General features: G+C 49.3%; 1 protein-coding gene across 2 annotated transcripts in view; it reads right to left on the bottom strand.

Annotated features, from left to right (window-relative positions):
- rnf157 (ring finger protein 157) overlaps positions 1 to 14,324 on the bottom strand; it is a 77,035-nt gene extending 62,711 nt beyond the window's left edge. For both annotated transcript variants that reach the window (XM_060844647.1, XM_060844648.1), the window contains exon 1: positions 14,237 to 14,324. In XM_060844647.1, the coding sequence (XP_060700630.1) occupies positions 14,237 to 14,324 (88 nt within the window). The remainder of the gene's footprint in view (positions 1 to 14,236) is intronic.
- Between the last annotated feature and the right edge of the window lie 195 nt (positions 14,325 to 14,519).

The raw sequence follows: 14,519 nt of genomic DNA, 5'->3' as shown, positions 1-14,519 counted from the left end.
TTTTGGGAACAGCATCACGTTTCCATTGGTGGTATGATGTGTAAGAGTCTGGAACATGAGAATGGACACAATATCCCACACTGTTTCTCACCCCCTCATCATCTCCACCTCCCTCACTGTCTCTCACTGTCGCTCTCCCTCCCTCACCGTCTCCCCCCTCCATCACCATCTCCCCCTCCATCACAGTCTCTCCCCCTCCCTCACCGTCTTTCTCCCTCCCTCACCGTCTCCCCCCTCTCTCACCGTCTCCCCCTCCCTCACAATCTCCCACCCCTCCCTCACCATCTCTCCCATCCACAACCTCTCCCCTGCCCTCACCATCTCCCCTCCCTCCCTCACCTCTCCCTCCCTCACATGGCTGTGCTAAAGGAGGTCACGATGGAGGACTTGAGCAGTGAGGCATTATGGGTGGGACTGAGAAATAAGGGTGCAGTCACACTATTTGTGGCTGTATTACCGGCCTCCCAACAGTGAGCGTGAGGTAGAAGAACAAACAGGTAAACAGATTATGGAAAGGTGTGGAGGCAACAGGGTGCTGGTGATGGGAGATTTTAACTTTCCCTACACTGACTGGGATACACTTAGCGTCAGAGGTCTGGATGGGGTAGAATTTGTAAGAAGCGTCCAGGAGAGTTTTCTAGAGCAGTATGTCAATAGTCCGACGAGGGAAGGGGCCATATTCCCCTGGTACTGGGGAACGAGCCAGGCCAGGTGGTAGAAGTTGTGGTGGGGGATTTCTTTGGGAACAGAGATCACAATTCTGTAAGTTTTAGAATACTCAGATAAAGAAGAGAGTGGCCCTAAGGGAAGAGTACTACACTGGGCCAAGGTCAATTATATCAAAATTAGGCAGGAGCTGGGAAATGTGGATTGGACACAGCTATTTGAAGGGAAGTCCACATTTGATATATGGGAGCCTTTCAAAGATAGGTTAAAGATAGTGCTGGATAGGCATGTCCCATTGAAAACAAGGGATAGGAAAGGCAAGATTCATGAACAGTGGATGATAGGAGAAATCGTAGGACTAGCCAAGTGGAAAAGGGAAGTGTACATAAGGTCCAGGCAGCTAAGATTAGACCGGGTCTTGAGGAATATCAGAAGAGGAAGACCAGTCTTAAACGAGGAATCAAGCGGGCTTAAAGGGGTCATGAAATATCTTTAGCAAGCAGAATTAAGGAGAATCCCAAGGTCTTTTGTTCTTATATAAGAAGCAAGAGAGTAACAAAAATGGGTTGGTCCACGAAAGGACAATGAGGGAAGGCTGTGTATTGGACCTGAGAGAATGGGTGAGATTCTGAATGATTACTTTGCATCAGTGTTCACTGAGGAGAGGGACATGATGAATGTTGAGATTAGAGATAGAAGTTTGTTTACTCTGGATCACATTGACGTAAGGAGGGAAGGTGTGTTGGGTAGGCTAAAGGATATTAGGGTGGACAAATCCCCAGGACTGGATGGGATCTATCCCAGGTTGCTGAGGGAGGCGAGAGAGGAAATAGCTGGGGCCCTGACAGATATCTTTGTGGCATCCTTAATTACAGGTGAAGTGCTGAAGGGCTGGAGAGTTGCTAATGTTGTCCCCCTGTACAAGAAGGGTAGTAGGGATATTCCAGGTAACTACAGATCAGTGAGCCTGATGTTGGCGGTGGGAATGTTGCTGCAGAAAGTACTGAGGGAAAAAATCTATTTATATTTGGAAAAGAATGGGCTTATCAGTGATAGACAACATGGTTTTGTGCGGGGGAGATCGTGCCTTCCCAACTTAATAGAGTTGTTTGAGGAAGTGACCAGGTTGATAGATGAAGGAAGGGCTGTTGATGTCATATACATGGACTTTAGTAAGGTGTTTGATAAGGTTCCCCACAGTAAACTAATGAAAAAAGTGAAGTCACATGGTGTGCAGGGTGTTCTAGCTAGGAGGATAAAGAACTGGTTGAGCAACAGGAGACAGAGAGTAGTAGCTGAAGGGAGTTTCTTGAAATGGAGAAAGGTGCCCAGTGGGTGTCTCACAGGGGTCAGTGCTGGGGCCACTGTTGTTTGTGATATACATAAGTGATCTGGAAGAGGGCACTGTTGGTATGATCAGCAAGTTTGCAGATGACACAAAGATTGGTGGAGTAACAGAAAGCAGAAGGGACTGTCAGAGAACACAGGAGGATACAGATAGACTGGAGAGTTGGGTGGAGAAGTGGCAGATGTTTCAATCCAGGCAAATGTGAGGTGATGCATTTGGGAAGTCTAATTCTAGAGTGAACTATACTGTAAATGGAAGAGCCTTGGGAAAAGTTGATGAGCAGAAAGATCTGGGAGTGCAGGTCCATTGTACCCTGAAGGTGGCTGCACAGGTGGATAGAGTGGTCAAGAAGGCATATAGTATACTTGCCTTCATTGGACGGGATATTGAGTATAAGAGCTGGCAGGTCATGTTAAAATTGTACAAGACATTGGTTTGGCTGCATTTAGAATACTGTGTACAGTTCTGGTCGCCACATTACCAAAAGGATGTGGATGCTTTGGAGAGGGTGCAGAGAAGGTTTACGAGGATGTTGCCTGGTATGGAAGGTGCTAGCTATGAAGAGAGGTTGAGTAGGTTAGGATTGTTTTCATTAGAAAAAAGGAGATTGAGGGGGGACCTGACTGAGGTTTACAAAATCATGAAGGGTATAGACAGGGTGGATAGAGACAAGCTTTTTCCCAGGGTGAGAGGTCACGCTTTCAAGGTGAGAGGTGGAAAGTTTAAGGGGGATACACGCAGCAAGTACTTCACACAGAGGGTGGTAGGTACCTGGAACGCGTTGCCAGCAGAGGTAGTAGAGGCAGGCACGGTAGATTCATTTAAGATGCGTCTGGACAGATGCATGAGTAGGTGGGGAGCAGAGGGATACAGATGCTTAGGCCTGGGCGATAGGTTTAGACAGTGGATTTGGATCGGCTCAGGCTTGAAGGGCCGAAGGGCCTGTTCCCGTGCCTTAAATTTTCTTTGTTCACTTTGTTCTCACCGTCCCCCCTCCCTCAGTGACTCCCCCTCCCCCACCATCACCGAACCCCCTTCCCTCACCGTACCCCCCCACCACGTCCCCCTCCCTCACCGTCTCCCCCCTCACCATCTTCCCCCACCGTCTCCCCCTCCCTCCCTCCCCGCACCGTCTCCCACTCCCTCACTGTCTGCCCCGCCCTCAGTGTCTGCCCCTCAACATCCCTCCCCACCCCCACTGTCCCCCCTTCACCGTCTCCCCCTAACCGTCTCCCCCTCCCTCACCATCTCTCCCCTCCCACATCTCAACCCTCACCATCCCCCCTGCACCATCTCCCACTCCCTCACCATCTGCCCCACTCTCAGCATCTCCCCCTCAACGTCCCTCCCCACCCCACTGTCCCCCCTTCACCGTCTCCCCCGCCCTCACCGTCTCCCCCGCCCTCACCATCTCCCCCTCCTTCACCGTCTCTCCCCTCCCACATCTCACCCCTCACCATCTCCCCCTCCCGCACTGTCTCCCACTCCCTCAACATCTCCCCTACCTTCAGCGTCTCCCCCACACTGTCAACCACCTCACCGTCTCCCTCACAATCTCTTTCCCCTCCCACATCTCACCCCTCACCGTCCCCCCCTCACTGCCCCTCCCCCTCCCTCACTGTCATCCCCCCTCACAGTCATCCCCCCTCACAGTCTCCCCCTCCTCACCCAGCACACCATCTTTCCCTCCCACCGTGTCCATGCCAATCAGATACCTGAAAATAATCTGTCCCAGCTTTCATTTGCCTGGCTAACCTTCAGCTGATCGATATGCTGCCGTGATCTTTGTAACCCTTCCTCACTCGGTACACCACCACCAATTGTCATGTAATCTGCAATCTTACTGAGCAGTCCAACAACATTTCCATCCAAATCATTTACATTAAGTGTAAAAAACAGGAATCTCAGCACTGATCCCCGTGGAATATCACGGGTGACAGATCCACACCTCCACAACTAACCCTCTGTGCTCTCTGACCAAGTGTAGAACATAGAACATAGAAAAATACAGCGCAGTACAGGCCCTTCGGCCCTCGATGTTGCGCCGACCGAAGCCTACCTAACCTACACTAGCCCAATAACCTCCATATGTTTATCCAATGCCCGCTTAAATGACCATAAAGAGGGAGAGTTCACCACTGCTACTGGCAGGGTATTCCATGAACTCACAACCCGCTGAGTAAAGAATCTACCCCTAACATCTGTCCTATACCTACCTCCCCTTAATTTAAAGCTGTGTCCCCTTGTAACAGCTGACTCCATTAGCGGAAAAAGGTTCTCACTGTCAACCCTATCTAAACCCCTAATCATCTTGTACACCTCTATCAAATCTCCCCTAAACCTTCTTTTCTCCAATGAGAACAGCCCCAAGTGCCTCAGCCTTTCCTCATACGATCTTCCTACCATACCAGGCAACATCCTGGTAAACCTCCTCTGCACCCGTTCCAATGCCTCCACTTCTTTCCTATAGTATGGTGACCAAAACTGCACACAATACTCCAGATGAGGCCTCACCAGAGTCTTATACAACTGCAACATGACCTCAGGACTCCGGAACTCAATTCCTCTACCAATAAAGCCCAGTACACCATATGCCTTCTTCACAGCACTATTTACCTGGGTGGCAACTTTCAGAGATCTGTGTACATGGACACCGAGATCCCTCTGCTCATCCACACTACTAAGCAGCCTACCATTAGCCCAGTAATTCATCTTCTTGTTACTCCTACCAAAGTGAATGACTTCACACTTGGCTACATTGAACTCCATTTGCCACCTTTCTGCCCAGCTCTACAACTTATCTATATCCTGCTGTAACCTGCCACATCCTTCTTCGCTGACCACAACTCCACCGACTTTCGTGTCATCCGCAAACTTGCTCACCCAGCCTTCAAGCCCCTCCTCTAGGTCATTTATAAAAATGACAAACAGCAATGGTCCCAAAACAGATCCTTGCGGAACACCGCTAGTAACTGCACTCCAAGATGAACCTTTACCATCAACTACTACCCTCTGTCTCCTTCCAGCCAGCCAATTCCTAATCCAAACCTCTAATGCACCCTCAATGCCATATCTCCGTATTTTTTGCAGTAGCCTACCATGGGGAACCATATCGAACGCCTTACTAAGATCCATATACACCACATCTACTGCTTTACCCTCGTCCACCTCCTTGGTCACCTTCTCAAAGAACTCAATAAGGTTTGTGAGGCACGACCTGCCCTTCACAAAACCATGCTGACTATCCTTGATCACATTATTCCTATCCAGATGTTCATAAATCCTATCCCTTACAATTATCTCTAAGACTTTGCCCACAACAGAAGTGAGACTCACTGGCCTATAGTTACTAGGGCTATCCCTACTCCCCTTCTTGAACAAGAGGACCACATTCGCTATCCTCCAGTCTTCTGGCACTATTCCTGTAGACAACGAAGACATAGAAATCAAGGCCAAAGGCTCCGCTATTTCCTCCCTAGCTTCCCAGAGGATCCTAGGATAAATGCCATCAGGCCCAGGGGACTTATCTATTTTCACCCTATCCAGTATTCCCCAGACCTCTTCCCTACATACCTCAAGGCCATCCATTCTACTCACTTGTGACTCAATATTCACATCAGCAGTGTCCTGTTCCTGAGTGAATACTGACGAAAAGTATTGATTTAGTATCTCTCCAATCTCCTCCGCCTCCACGCACAACTTCCCACTACTATCCTTGACTGGACCGATACCTACCCTAGTCATCCTTTTATTCCTGACATACCTATAGAAAGCCTTTGGGTTTTCCCTAATCGTACCAACTAAGGACTTTTCATGTCCCCTTCTCGCTGCTCTTAGCTCTCTCTTTAGATCCTTCCTGGCTACCTTACAACTCTCAATCGCCCCAACTGAACCTTCACGCCTCATCCTTACATAGGCCGCCCTCTTCCCTTTCACAAGGGATTCCAATTCCTTGTTAAACCACGGCTCCCTCACAAGACCCTTTCCTCCCTGCCTGACTGGTACATACTTATCAAGGACACCCATCAGCTGTTCCTTGAACAATCCCCACATATCATTTGTGTTCTTCCCTTGAAGCCTGTTTTTCCAATCCACACATCCTAAGTCATGCCTCACCGCATCATAATTTCCCTGCCCCCAGCTATAACTCTTGCCCTGCAGTGCACACTTATCCCTCTCCATCACTAGAGTAAAAGTCACCGAATTGTGGTCACTGTCACTAAAGTGCTCACCTACCTCCAAGTCTAACACCTGGCCTGGTTCGTTACCCAGAACCAAATCCAGTATAGCCTCACCTCTTGTTGGCCTGTCTACATATTGTGTCAGGAAACCCTCCTGCACACATTGGACAAACACTGACCCATCTAATGAACTCGAGCTATAGCTTTCCCAGTCAATATCTGGGAAGTTAAAGTCCCCCATAACAACCACCCTACTACTTTCACTCTTCTCCTGAATCATCCTCGCAATACTTTCCTCTACGTCTCCAGGACTATTAGGAGGCCTGTAGAAAACTCCTAACAGGGTGACCTCACCTTTCCTATTCCTAACTTCAGCCCAAACTACCTCAGATGGCAAGTCTTCCTCCATCGTCCTTTCCACCGCTGTAATACTATCTTTGACAAGCAATGCCACACCTCCCCCTCTTTTACCCCCACCTCTGACCCTACTAAAACATTTAAACCCTGGAACCTGCAACAGCCAATCCTGTCCCTGTTGTACCCACGTCTCTGTAATGGCCACAACATTGAAGTCCCAGGTACCAACACGCTGCAAGGTCACCTACCTTATTTCTTATACTTCTGGCATTGAAGTATACACACTTCAAGCCACCTTCCTGTTTACAGGCACCCTCCTTCGAGATTGATGCCACGTTCCTAACCTCCCTACACTCCAGGTCCTGCACCCTAAAGCTACAGTCTAGGTTCCTATGCCCCTGCAGAGTTAGTTTAAACCCTCCCAAAGAGCACTAGCAAACCTCCCCCCAAGGATGCTGGTGCCCCTCAGGTTCAGGTGTAGACCATCCTGTTTATAGAGGTCCCACCTTCCCCAGAAAGAACCCCAGTTGTCCAGAAACCGGAATCCCTCCCTCCTGCACCATCTCTGTAGCCACGCATTTAACTGTTCTCTCTCCCTATTCCTCGACTCTCTATCACGTGGCACGGGTAACAAACCAGAGACAACAACTCTGTTCGTTCTAGCTCTGAGCTTCCAACCTAGCTCCCTGAAAGCCAGCCTAACATCCTCATCCCTCTTCCTACCTATGTCGTTGGTGCCAACGTGGACCACGATCTGGGGCTGCTCCCCCTCCCCATTAAGGACCCAGAAAACACGATCAGAGACATCACGTACCCTTGCACCTGGGAGGCAACATACCAAACGTGAGTCTCTGTCGCCCCCGCAAAACCACCTAGTCTCCCCTCTGTGCTCTGTGACCAAGTGTATCTCCCCTCTGGGCTCTGTGACCAAGTGTATCTCCCCTCTGGGCTCTGTGACCAAGTGTAGTCCTCCCTCTGTGCTCTGGGACCAAGTGTAGCTCCCTCTGTGCTCTGTGACCAAGTGTATCTCCCCTCTGGGCTCTGTGACCAAGTGTATCTCCCCTCTGGGCTCTGTGACCAAGTGTATCTCCCCTCTGTGCTCTGGGAGTAAGCCAGTTTTGTAGCTGCCACACCAGCACTCAATGGATTCTCTGTTCCTTCCCGTTCTGGATGAGCCGTCCATGAGGGACCTTTTTAAATGCTTCAGTAAAGTCCCTGCAGGCATCACCCACTGCCCGAACCTTCAGAGGAGCAATGGCCCAGAGGTATCATCGCCAGACCGTTATCCCAGAGACCCCAGGGAATGTTCAGGGGGGCCTGCTTTGAATCCCACCATGGCAAAGGGAAGAATTTAAATTCAAGAGTTTTGTTAAAAGCACATAATTCAGAAACTACTCCTGGAACGTTTGCCCATTGTCATAAAAACCCATCTGGTTCATTAATGTCCTTCAGAGAAGGGAATCTGCCATCCTTACCTGGTCTGGCCTTGCACATAACTCCAGGCCCACAGCATTGTGGGTAACTCTCAGTCGCTCTCTGAAACGGCCTAGTCAGCCATTCCATTCCATTCAAGGGCAGCTGGGGACAGGCACTAAATACTGCCCAGCCAGAGACCCCACATGCCACACGTGAATACACTTTTTAAAAATCCATCAGATTTGTCCCTTCCTTTAAAAAAAGCTGATTTGTGTGACAAGCCGCCCCTCACATAAAGCCACACTGACTACCTCCAAGTCCATTTTTCCCAAATGTGAGTAAGTATGTCCTTCAGAATCTTCCCTCCTCCTGCTGTAAGGCTGACAGCCCTATAATCACCTACTCTCCCTGTTGTCCTTAATCAATGGAACTGAACTGGTGATTCTCCAGTCTCTGGGACCTCGCCTGAGGCTAAAGAGGATGCAAAGATCTCTGTCAAGTCTCCAGCAATCTCCTCCATTGCCTCCCTTTAGGCCCTGGAGACTTATCGGTCTTTAATGATTTTCAAGACACCCAACACCACCTCCTCTTTGATAGTGACGTGCCCCAAAATATCAGCATACCGCTCCCTGACCGTACCATCATCCATGCTCTCTGCTTTGGTGAATACTAATGCAAAATTTTCATTAAGGACTCACCCAATTCCTCTGCTCCACATGTAATTCCCTCCCTTGGCCTTAGGTGGACCTACCCTTTCCCCAGCTATCCTCTTGCTCCTAATATTGCAGCACAGAGAGGAATCCTGAGAGTACAATCCTAGAATCAAAGCTCAGGCAGCATCCGAGGAGCAGGAGAGTCGATGTTTTGGGCATAAGGAATGTGGTGGGGGCAAGGGGGCTGAGAGATAAATAGGAAGGCGGGGGTGGGGCGCAGGGGGAGGTAGCTGGGAAGGTGATTGTAAATGCAGGTGGGGGGGGTGGGTGGGTGATGGTGATAGGTCAGACTGGAGGGTGGAGCGGATTGGTGGGAAGGAAGTTGGGCAGGTAGGACAGTTCAAGAGGGCAGTGGCAAGTTGGAAGGTTGGAACTGGGATAAGGTTGGGGGAGGTGGGGGAAGGGAGATGAAGAAACTGGAGAAATCAACATTGATCCCGTGTGGTTGGAGCCAAGGCAGAGGTGAGGTGTTCCTCCTCCAGGCACCTGGTGGCTTGGATTTGGTGGTGGAAGAGGCCCAGGGCTTGCATGTCCTTGGCAGAGTAGGAGGGGAGGGCGGTGGGGTTGTTTAGTGCATGTGTCCTGGGGATTTTCCCTGAAATGCTCTGCGAGTTGGTGTCCTGTCTCCCCACCGTAGAGGAGACCGCATCGAGAATAAGGGACATGGTAAATGAGATGTTTGGATGTGCAGGAAAATCTCTGTTGGATGTGGAAGAATCCTTTGGGGCCTTGGATGGAGGTGAGGGTGCAGTTTTACACCTCTTGTGGTGGCAGGGGAAGGTGCCGAGAGTGGAGGGTGAGGGGAGTCGCGGAGGGAGTGATCTCTGCGGAATGCTGATAGGGCTGATTCAGCAGTACAGGAAGCCCATTTGCAGTCCTCACTTTCTCACAGTCATTACAGCCTCGAGGTCCTGCTTTTCAACTGCCTGCCTAACTCCCTAAACTCTCTTTACAGTAAATCATCTCTCTTCCTGCCTGTGTCATTGGTACCAATATAGACCTGAACCTCTGTCAGTTCTCCCTCCCCTTTCAGAATATCTTGTACCCGCTCAGAGACATCCTTGACTCTGGCACCAGGGAGGCAACACACCATTCTGGAGTCTTTCTCATGTCCATAGTAACACCTATTTGTGTTCCTAACTATAGAGTCCCCTATCACTACCGCTTGCCTACACACTGACCCTCCCTGCAGTTCAACATAGCCAATCACGGTGCCACTGATCTGTGCTACTATTCCATTGAGAGATCATCCCACCCAGCAGTATCCAAAATGGTATCCCTGTTGGAAAGGGTAATAGCCACAGGGGAATGCTGCACTGCCTGCTTTGCTCCTCCTGGTGGTCTGGCTGAACTTTGGTGTGACCGTTTCCCTCAAACGCCTATCAATAAAGCCTTAAGCTACCTGGTTGCTCCTCAGTGAGTCTGCTGCTGTAACTGATCCATACAGTCTGAGGTGGACATTGTTCCTGCAGATATTGTTGTCAGGAACATTTGATCTTCTGATCTCCCGTATATCACTGGAGGAGCAGACCACTCCAGTAAATGCCATTACTATCTCTAGAGTAACTATTGGATTAAAGGAGAGGGAAGGACCATACCTCACTGTAATTCACTGCTGCCCACCCCCTCTTCAGCAAGCTCAACACAGAACAAAGCCTGCACTTTGACCTCACAGCTGCTCCCACCAGAGTGTGCCTCCCTTTGCCTGCTGCTGGGAGGATGGAAAAACTCTCCCAGACTCCTCCTCGGTCACTTCTCACTGCCCCACCCCCACCCCGTTTTCTCACCTTATACCTTAACCTTTTGTGAGGTACCTTATCAAATTCTTTCTGGAAGTCCAAATGCAATTACATCTCCTAGTTTCCCTCTATCCAGCCTGGTTGAATCTTCCTTGAAAACTCTAATACACTGGTCAGACGTGATAGATTTAATGAAACCATGATGATTCTGCTTGATGAGATTTGATTTTCCAATGCTCTTCTATTGCCTCCTAAATAATTGCCCAATAATAGATTTTAGGCTAATATAGCTAGAAGTATCAGTATTTTGGAATAGGGGTGTCACATGAGCAATTTTCCAAACCATGGTACTTCTCCAGAGTCCAAGGACTTTTGGAAAATTATAACCACTGCATCCACTATCTGTGTAGCTACTTCATTTCGGATGGTAGGATGCAAGCTGTCTGGGACAGGGGACTTATCTGCCTGTAACACCATTAATTTGTCTCATAAAACTTCTTTATTGATGGTGATGGTATTTAGTTCCTCGCTTATATTCTTTAGTATTAATTTGACAGAGAAAAAGCAAATTTCTCTTGGTTGGTGTTAATGATCTCCTGGTTATATAATGTATTTAATCCTGCTCCATGCATCCCTGTCATTGAACATCGAGAGTAGGAACAGGCCATTCAGCCCGACACACCTGCTCCACCATTCACTGAGATATTGCCTGATTATCCAACTCAATATTCTGGTCCCATCTTTCCCACAGTTCCTTTGATCCCTTTAGCCCCAAGTGCTGTGTCTAACTCCTTCTTGAAATCAGGCATAGTGTAGCCTGGGCAGCTTTCCATGCTAGTGAATCCCACAGGCGCCCTGCTTTCTGGGTGAAGATATTCTCATCATCTCAGTCCTAAATGGTTTACCCTCAATCCTGAGACTGTGCGCCTCACTCTGGATCCCCCCAAGATAAGGAACAACCTTCCTGCTTCTACCCTGTCGAGCTCTGTCAGAATTTTACAGGATTCAGTTAGATCCCTCCTCATCCTTCTAAACCTCAGTCAGTATAATCCGAACTGTTCCAGTCTCTCCTCATTAGGTCAGTGCTGCCATCCCAGGGATCAGTTTGGGAATCGTTCACTGCAGTCCCTCCATCACCAGGACACCCTTCCTCAGAGAAAGAGACCTGAAACGCACACAAGATTCCAGGTGTGGTCTCACCACGGTCCTGTATAATTGCAACAAGCCATTCCTGCGCGTGGACCTGAATCCTCTCCTGTATCCTGGAAAGACCAGTGTACCATCTGTTTTCTTCACTGCCTGCTGACCTTCAGTGACCAGTCCATTAGGACACACAGGTATCCTTGCACCCTTTCCAACTTAAAGCCATTCAGATAATAATCTGCCTTCCTGTTTTTGCTACTGAAGTGGATAATCTCACATTTATCCATATTATGTTACATCTGCCATGCATCTGCCCTCTCCTTCAGCCTGTCCAATCACACTGCAACATCTCTGTATTTTCCTCACAGCTCAACCTCCCACCCAGCTTTGTGTTATCTGCAAACTTGGAGATAGTAAATTCGGTTCCCTCGACTAAATCAGTATTATATGTTGTGAAGTAGCTGGGGTCTGAGCACTGATCCCTGCAGTACCTCACTAATTACTGCTCATCATTCAAAAAAATGACCCATTTATTCCCACTCTCTGTTCCCTGTCTGCTAGCCAGTTCTCTATCCAGTTTATTACTCTACCCAATCCCACGTACTTTTATTTTACACAGTCATCTCTTCTGGGAGACTTTGTCAAAAGCCTTTAGAAAGTCCAAATAAACCACATCCACTGGTTCCCCCACATCAACTCTACTCGTTACATCTTCAGAGAATTCCCATCGATTTGTGAAGCATTTCACTTTCGTAAATCTGGACAGACTCAGTCCAGTCCTCTTTCCAACTACTCTGCTTTTAAATCTTTTACAATGGACTCTAACATTTTCCCTACTAATGATGCCAGGCTGATGGGTCTATTACTCCCAATGCTCTCCCTACTTTCCTTTTTAAATACTGGGTTATCTTGCCTATTCTCTAATCTGTAGGAGCTAGTCCAGACCCTAGAGAATCTTGGAACATTCTTTCACTACTTCTAGGGCCAGTTCCTTAAATACTCTGTGATAGAGAATATCCAGGCCCCAGGAATTTCCATGGGGATTCATTAGCCTTCAATCCCACCAATTTCCCCAACACCATTTCGCTACTAATACTCCTCACTCTCACTAAACTTTGTCTTCCTCAATATTTAAGGTCTGTCATTTGTGTTCTCCTTTGTGAGCACAGAACCAAAAGTATTTAGTTGGTCAGCTATTGCTTTGTTCCCAACATAAATTCCCTTGTTTCTGACTAAGGGACCGACATGGGTCCTCACAAATATTTTTCTCTTCACACACCTATGGAAGCTTACTCTATCTTCCTTTACTTAATCAATCCCTCTGTCCTACTTTGCTTAATTCTCAGCTACTCCCCGTGCTCAGGTCTGTTGCTATTTTTAGCTAACATTTCCTCATTTCCCTTGTCAGCCTGCGTTTGGCTATATTCTCCATGTACCTTTGCCTGGGGTGTGTTCACCCACACGCTCTCTGATGACTGCCATTGCCTGTCCACTGGTATCTCTAAGTAATATTCTGCAATGTATCAAACCAACTCAAGGCTCAGCTCATCGCCATGTCCTCTGTTTAGACTCAGGATCCTAATCTTAGAATCAACCACATCATTCTCCATCCTGATGAAGCGTTTGATCGTATTACGGTCACTCATCCCCAAAGGGGCCTCACAGGAATCAACTGCCAATTACTTCTTTCTCATTAGACAGTACCCAGTCTAGAGTGGTCTGTTATCCAGCTGGTTATGTAGTTAGTGTGTTATCTAATTGGTATTCTAGTTGGTTATCTAGTTGATCTGTTATCTAGTGGGTTATGTAGTTATCTAGTTGCTGTGTTATCTGTCTGGTTATCTATTTGCCTAGTGACCTGGTTCCCAGTGTGTTACCCAGAGCTGATGGGGATTGTTGTTGCTCAGTCTCTGCGTCACCATCACCACCCGCTCCCCGGGGAGTGGAGGGGATCAACTCAGTCACCCATCACCAGATAACACCCCCCCCCAACACACACACACACAAACACCCTCAAACACCCCCCCCCACACACACACACACAAACACCCTCAAACACCCCCCCCCACACACACACACACAAACACCCTCAAACACCCCCACACACACACACACACACACACACACAAACACCCTCAAACACCCCCCCCACACACACATACACATACCCACACACACACACAAACACCCTCAAACACCCCCCCCACACACACACACACACACAAACACCCCCCCACACACACATACACATACCCACACACACACACACAAACACCCTCAAACACCCCCCCCCACACACACACACAAACACCCTCAAACACCCCCACACACACACACACACACACAAACACCCTCAAACACCCCCCCCCACACACACATACACATACCCACACACACACATACCCACACCCCCACACACACACACAAACACCCTCAAACACCCCCCCCACACACACACACACAAACACCCTCAAACACCCCCCCACACACACACACACACACACAAACATACCCACACTCCCACACACACACATACACACACCCCTCCCCCAGCACCGTTACTCTCCGGTTCCCGGTGCGGGGTGCGGATTCCCGGTGCGGGTTCCCGGTGCGGGTTGCGGATTCCCGGTGCGGGTTGCGGATTCTCGGTGGTGTCCGGTCCCCGGGTCTTACCGGATTTCGGGGGGTATCGATAAACCGCAGCCGGCGGCACCTCCACATCCTCCACACCCGCGTCCTGGCGGCTGCTCAGAGACCCCATCGCCGCGCGCTCCCGACACACTCCCGCTCCGCAAGGCGCGCTCCCGGCACTCGCCCGCTCCGCAAGGCGCGCTCCCGACACACTCAGGCTCCGCAAGGCACGCTCTCGGCACGCACCCGCTCCGTAAAGCGCGCTCCCGACACACTCCCATTCCGCAAGGCGCGCTCCCGACACACTCCCATTCCGCAAGGCGCG

The sequence above is a fragment of the Hemiscyllium ocellatum genome, chromosome 25, assembly GCF_020745735.1.
Source record: "Hemiscyllium ocellatum isolate sHemOce1 chromosome 25, sHemOce1.pat.X.cur, whole genome shotgun sequence".
In the NCBI taxonomy this organism is placed as follows: Eukaryota; Metazoa; Chordata; class Chondrichthyes; order Orectolobiformes; family Hemiscylliidae; genus Hemiscyllium; species Hemiscyllium ocellatum.
Note: the sequence above shows the minus strand (reverse complement) of the source record. Positions and strands in the feature narration are given on the sequence as shown.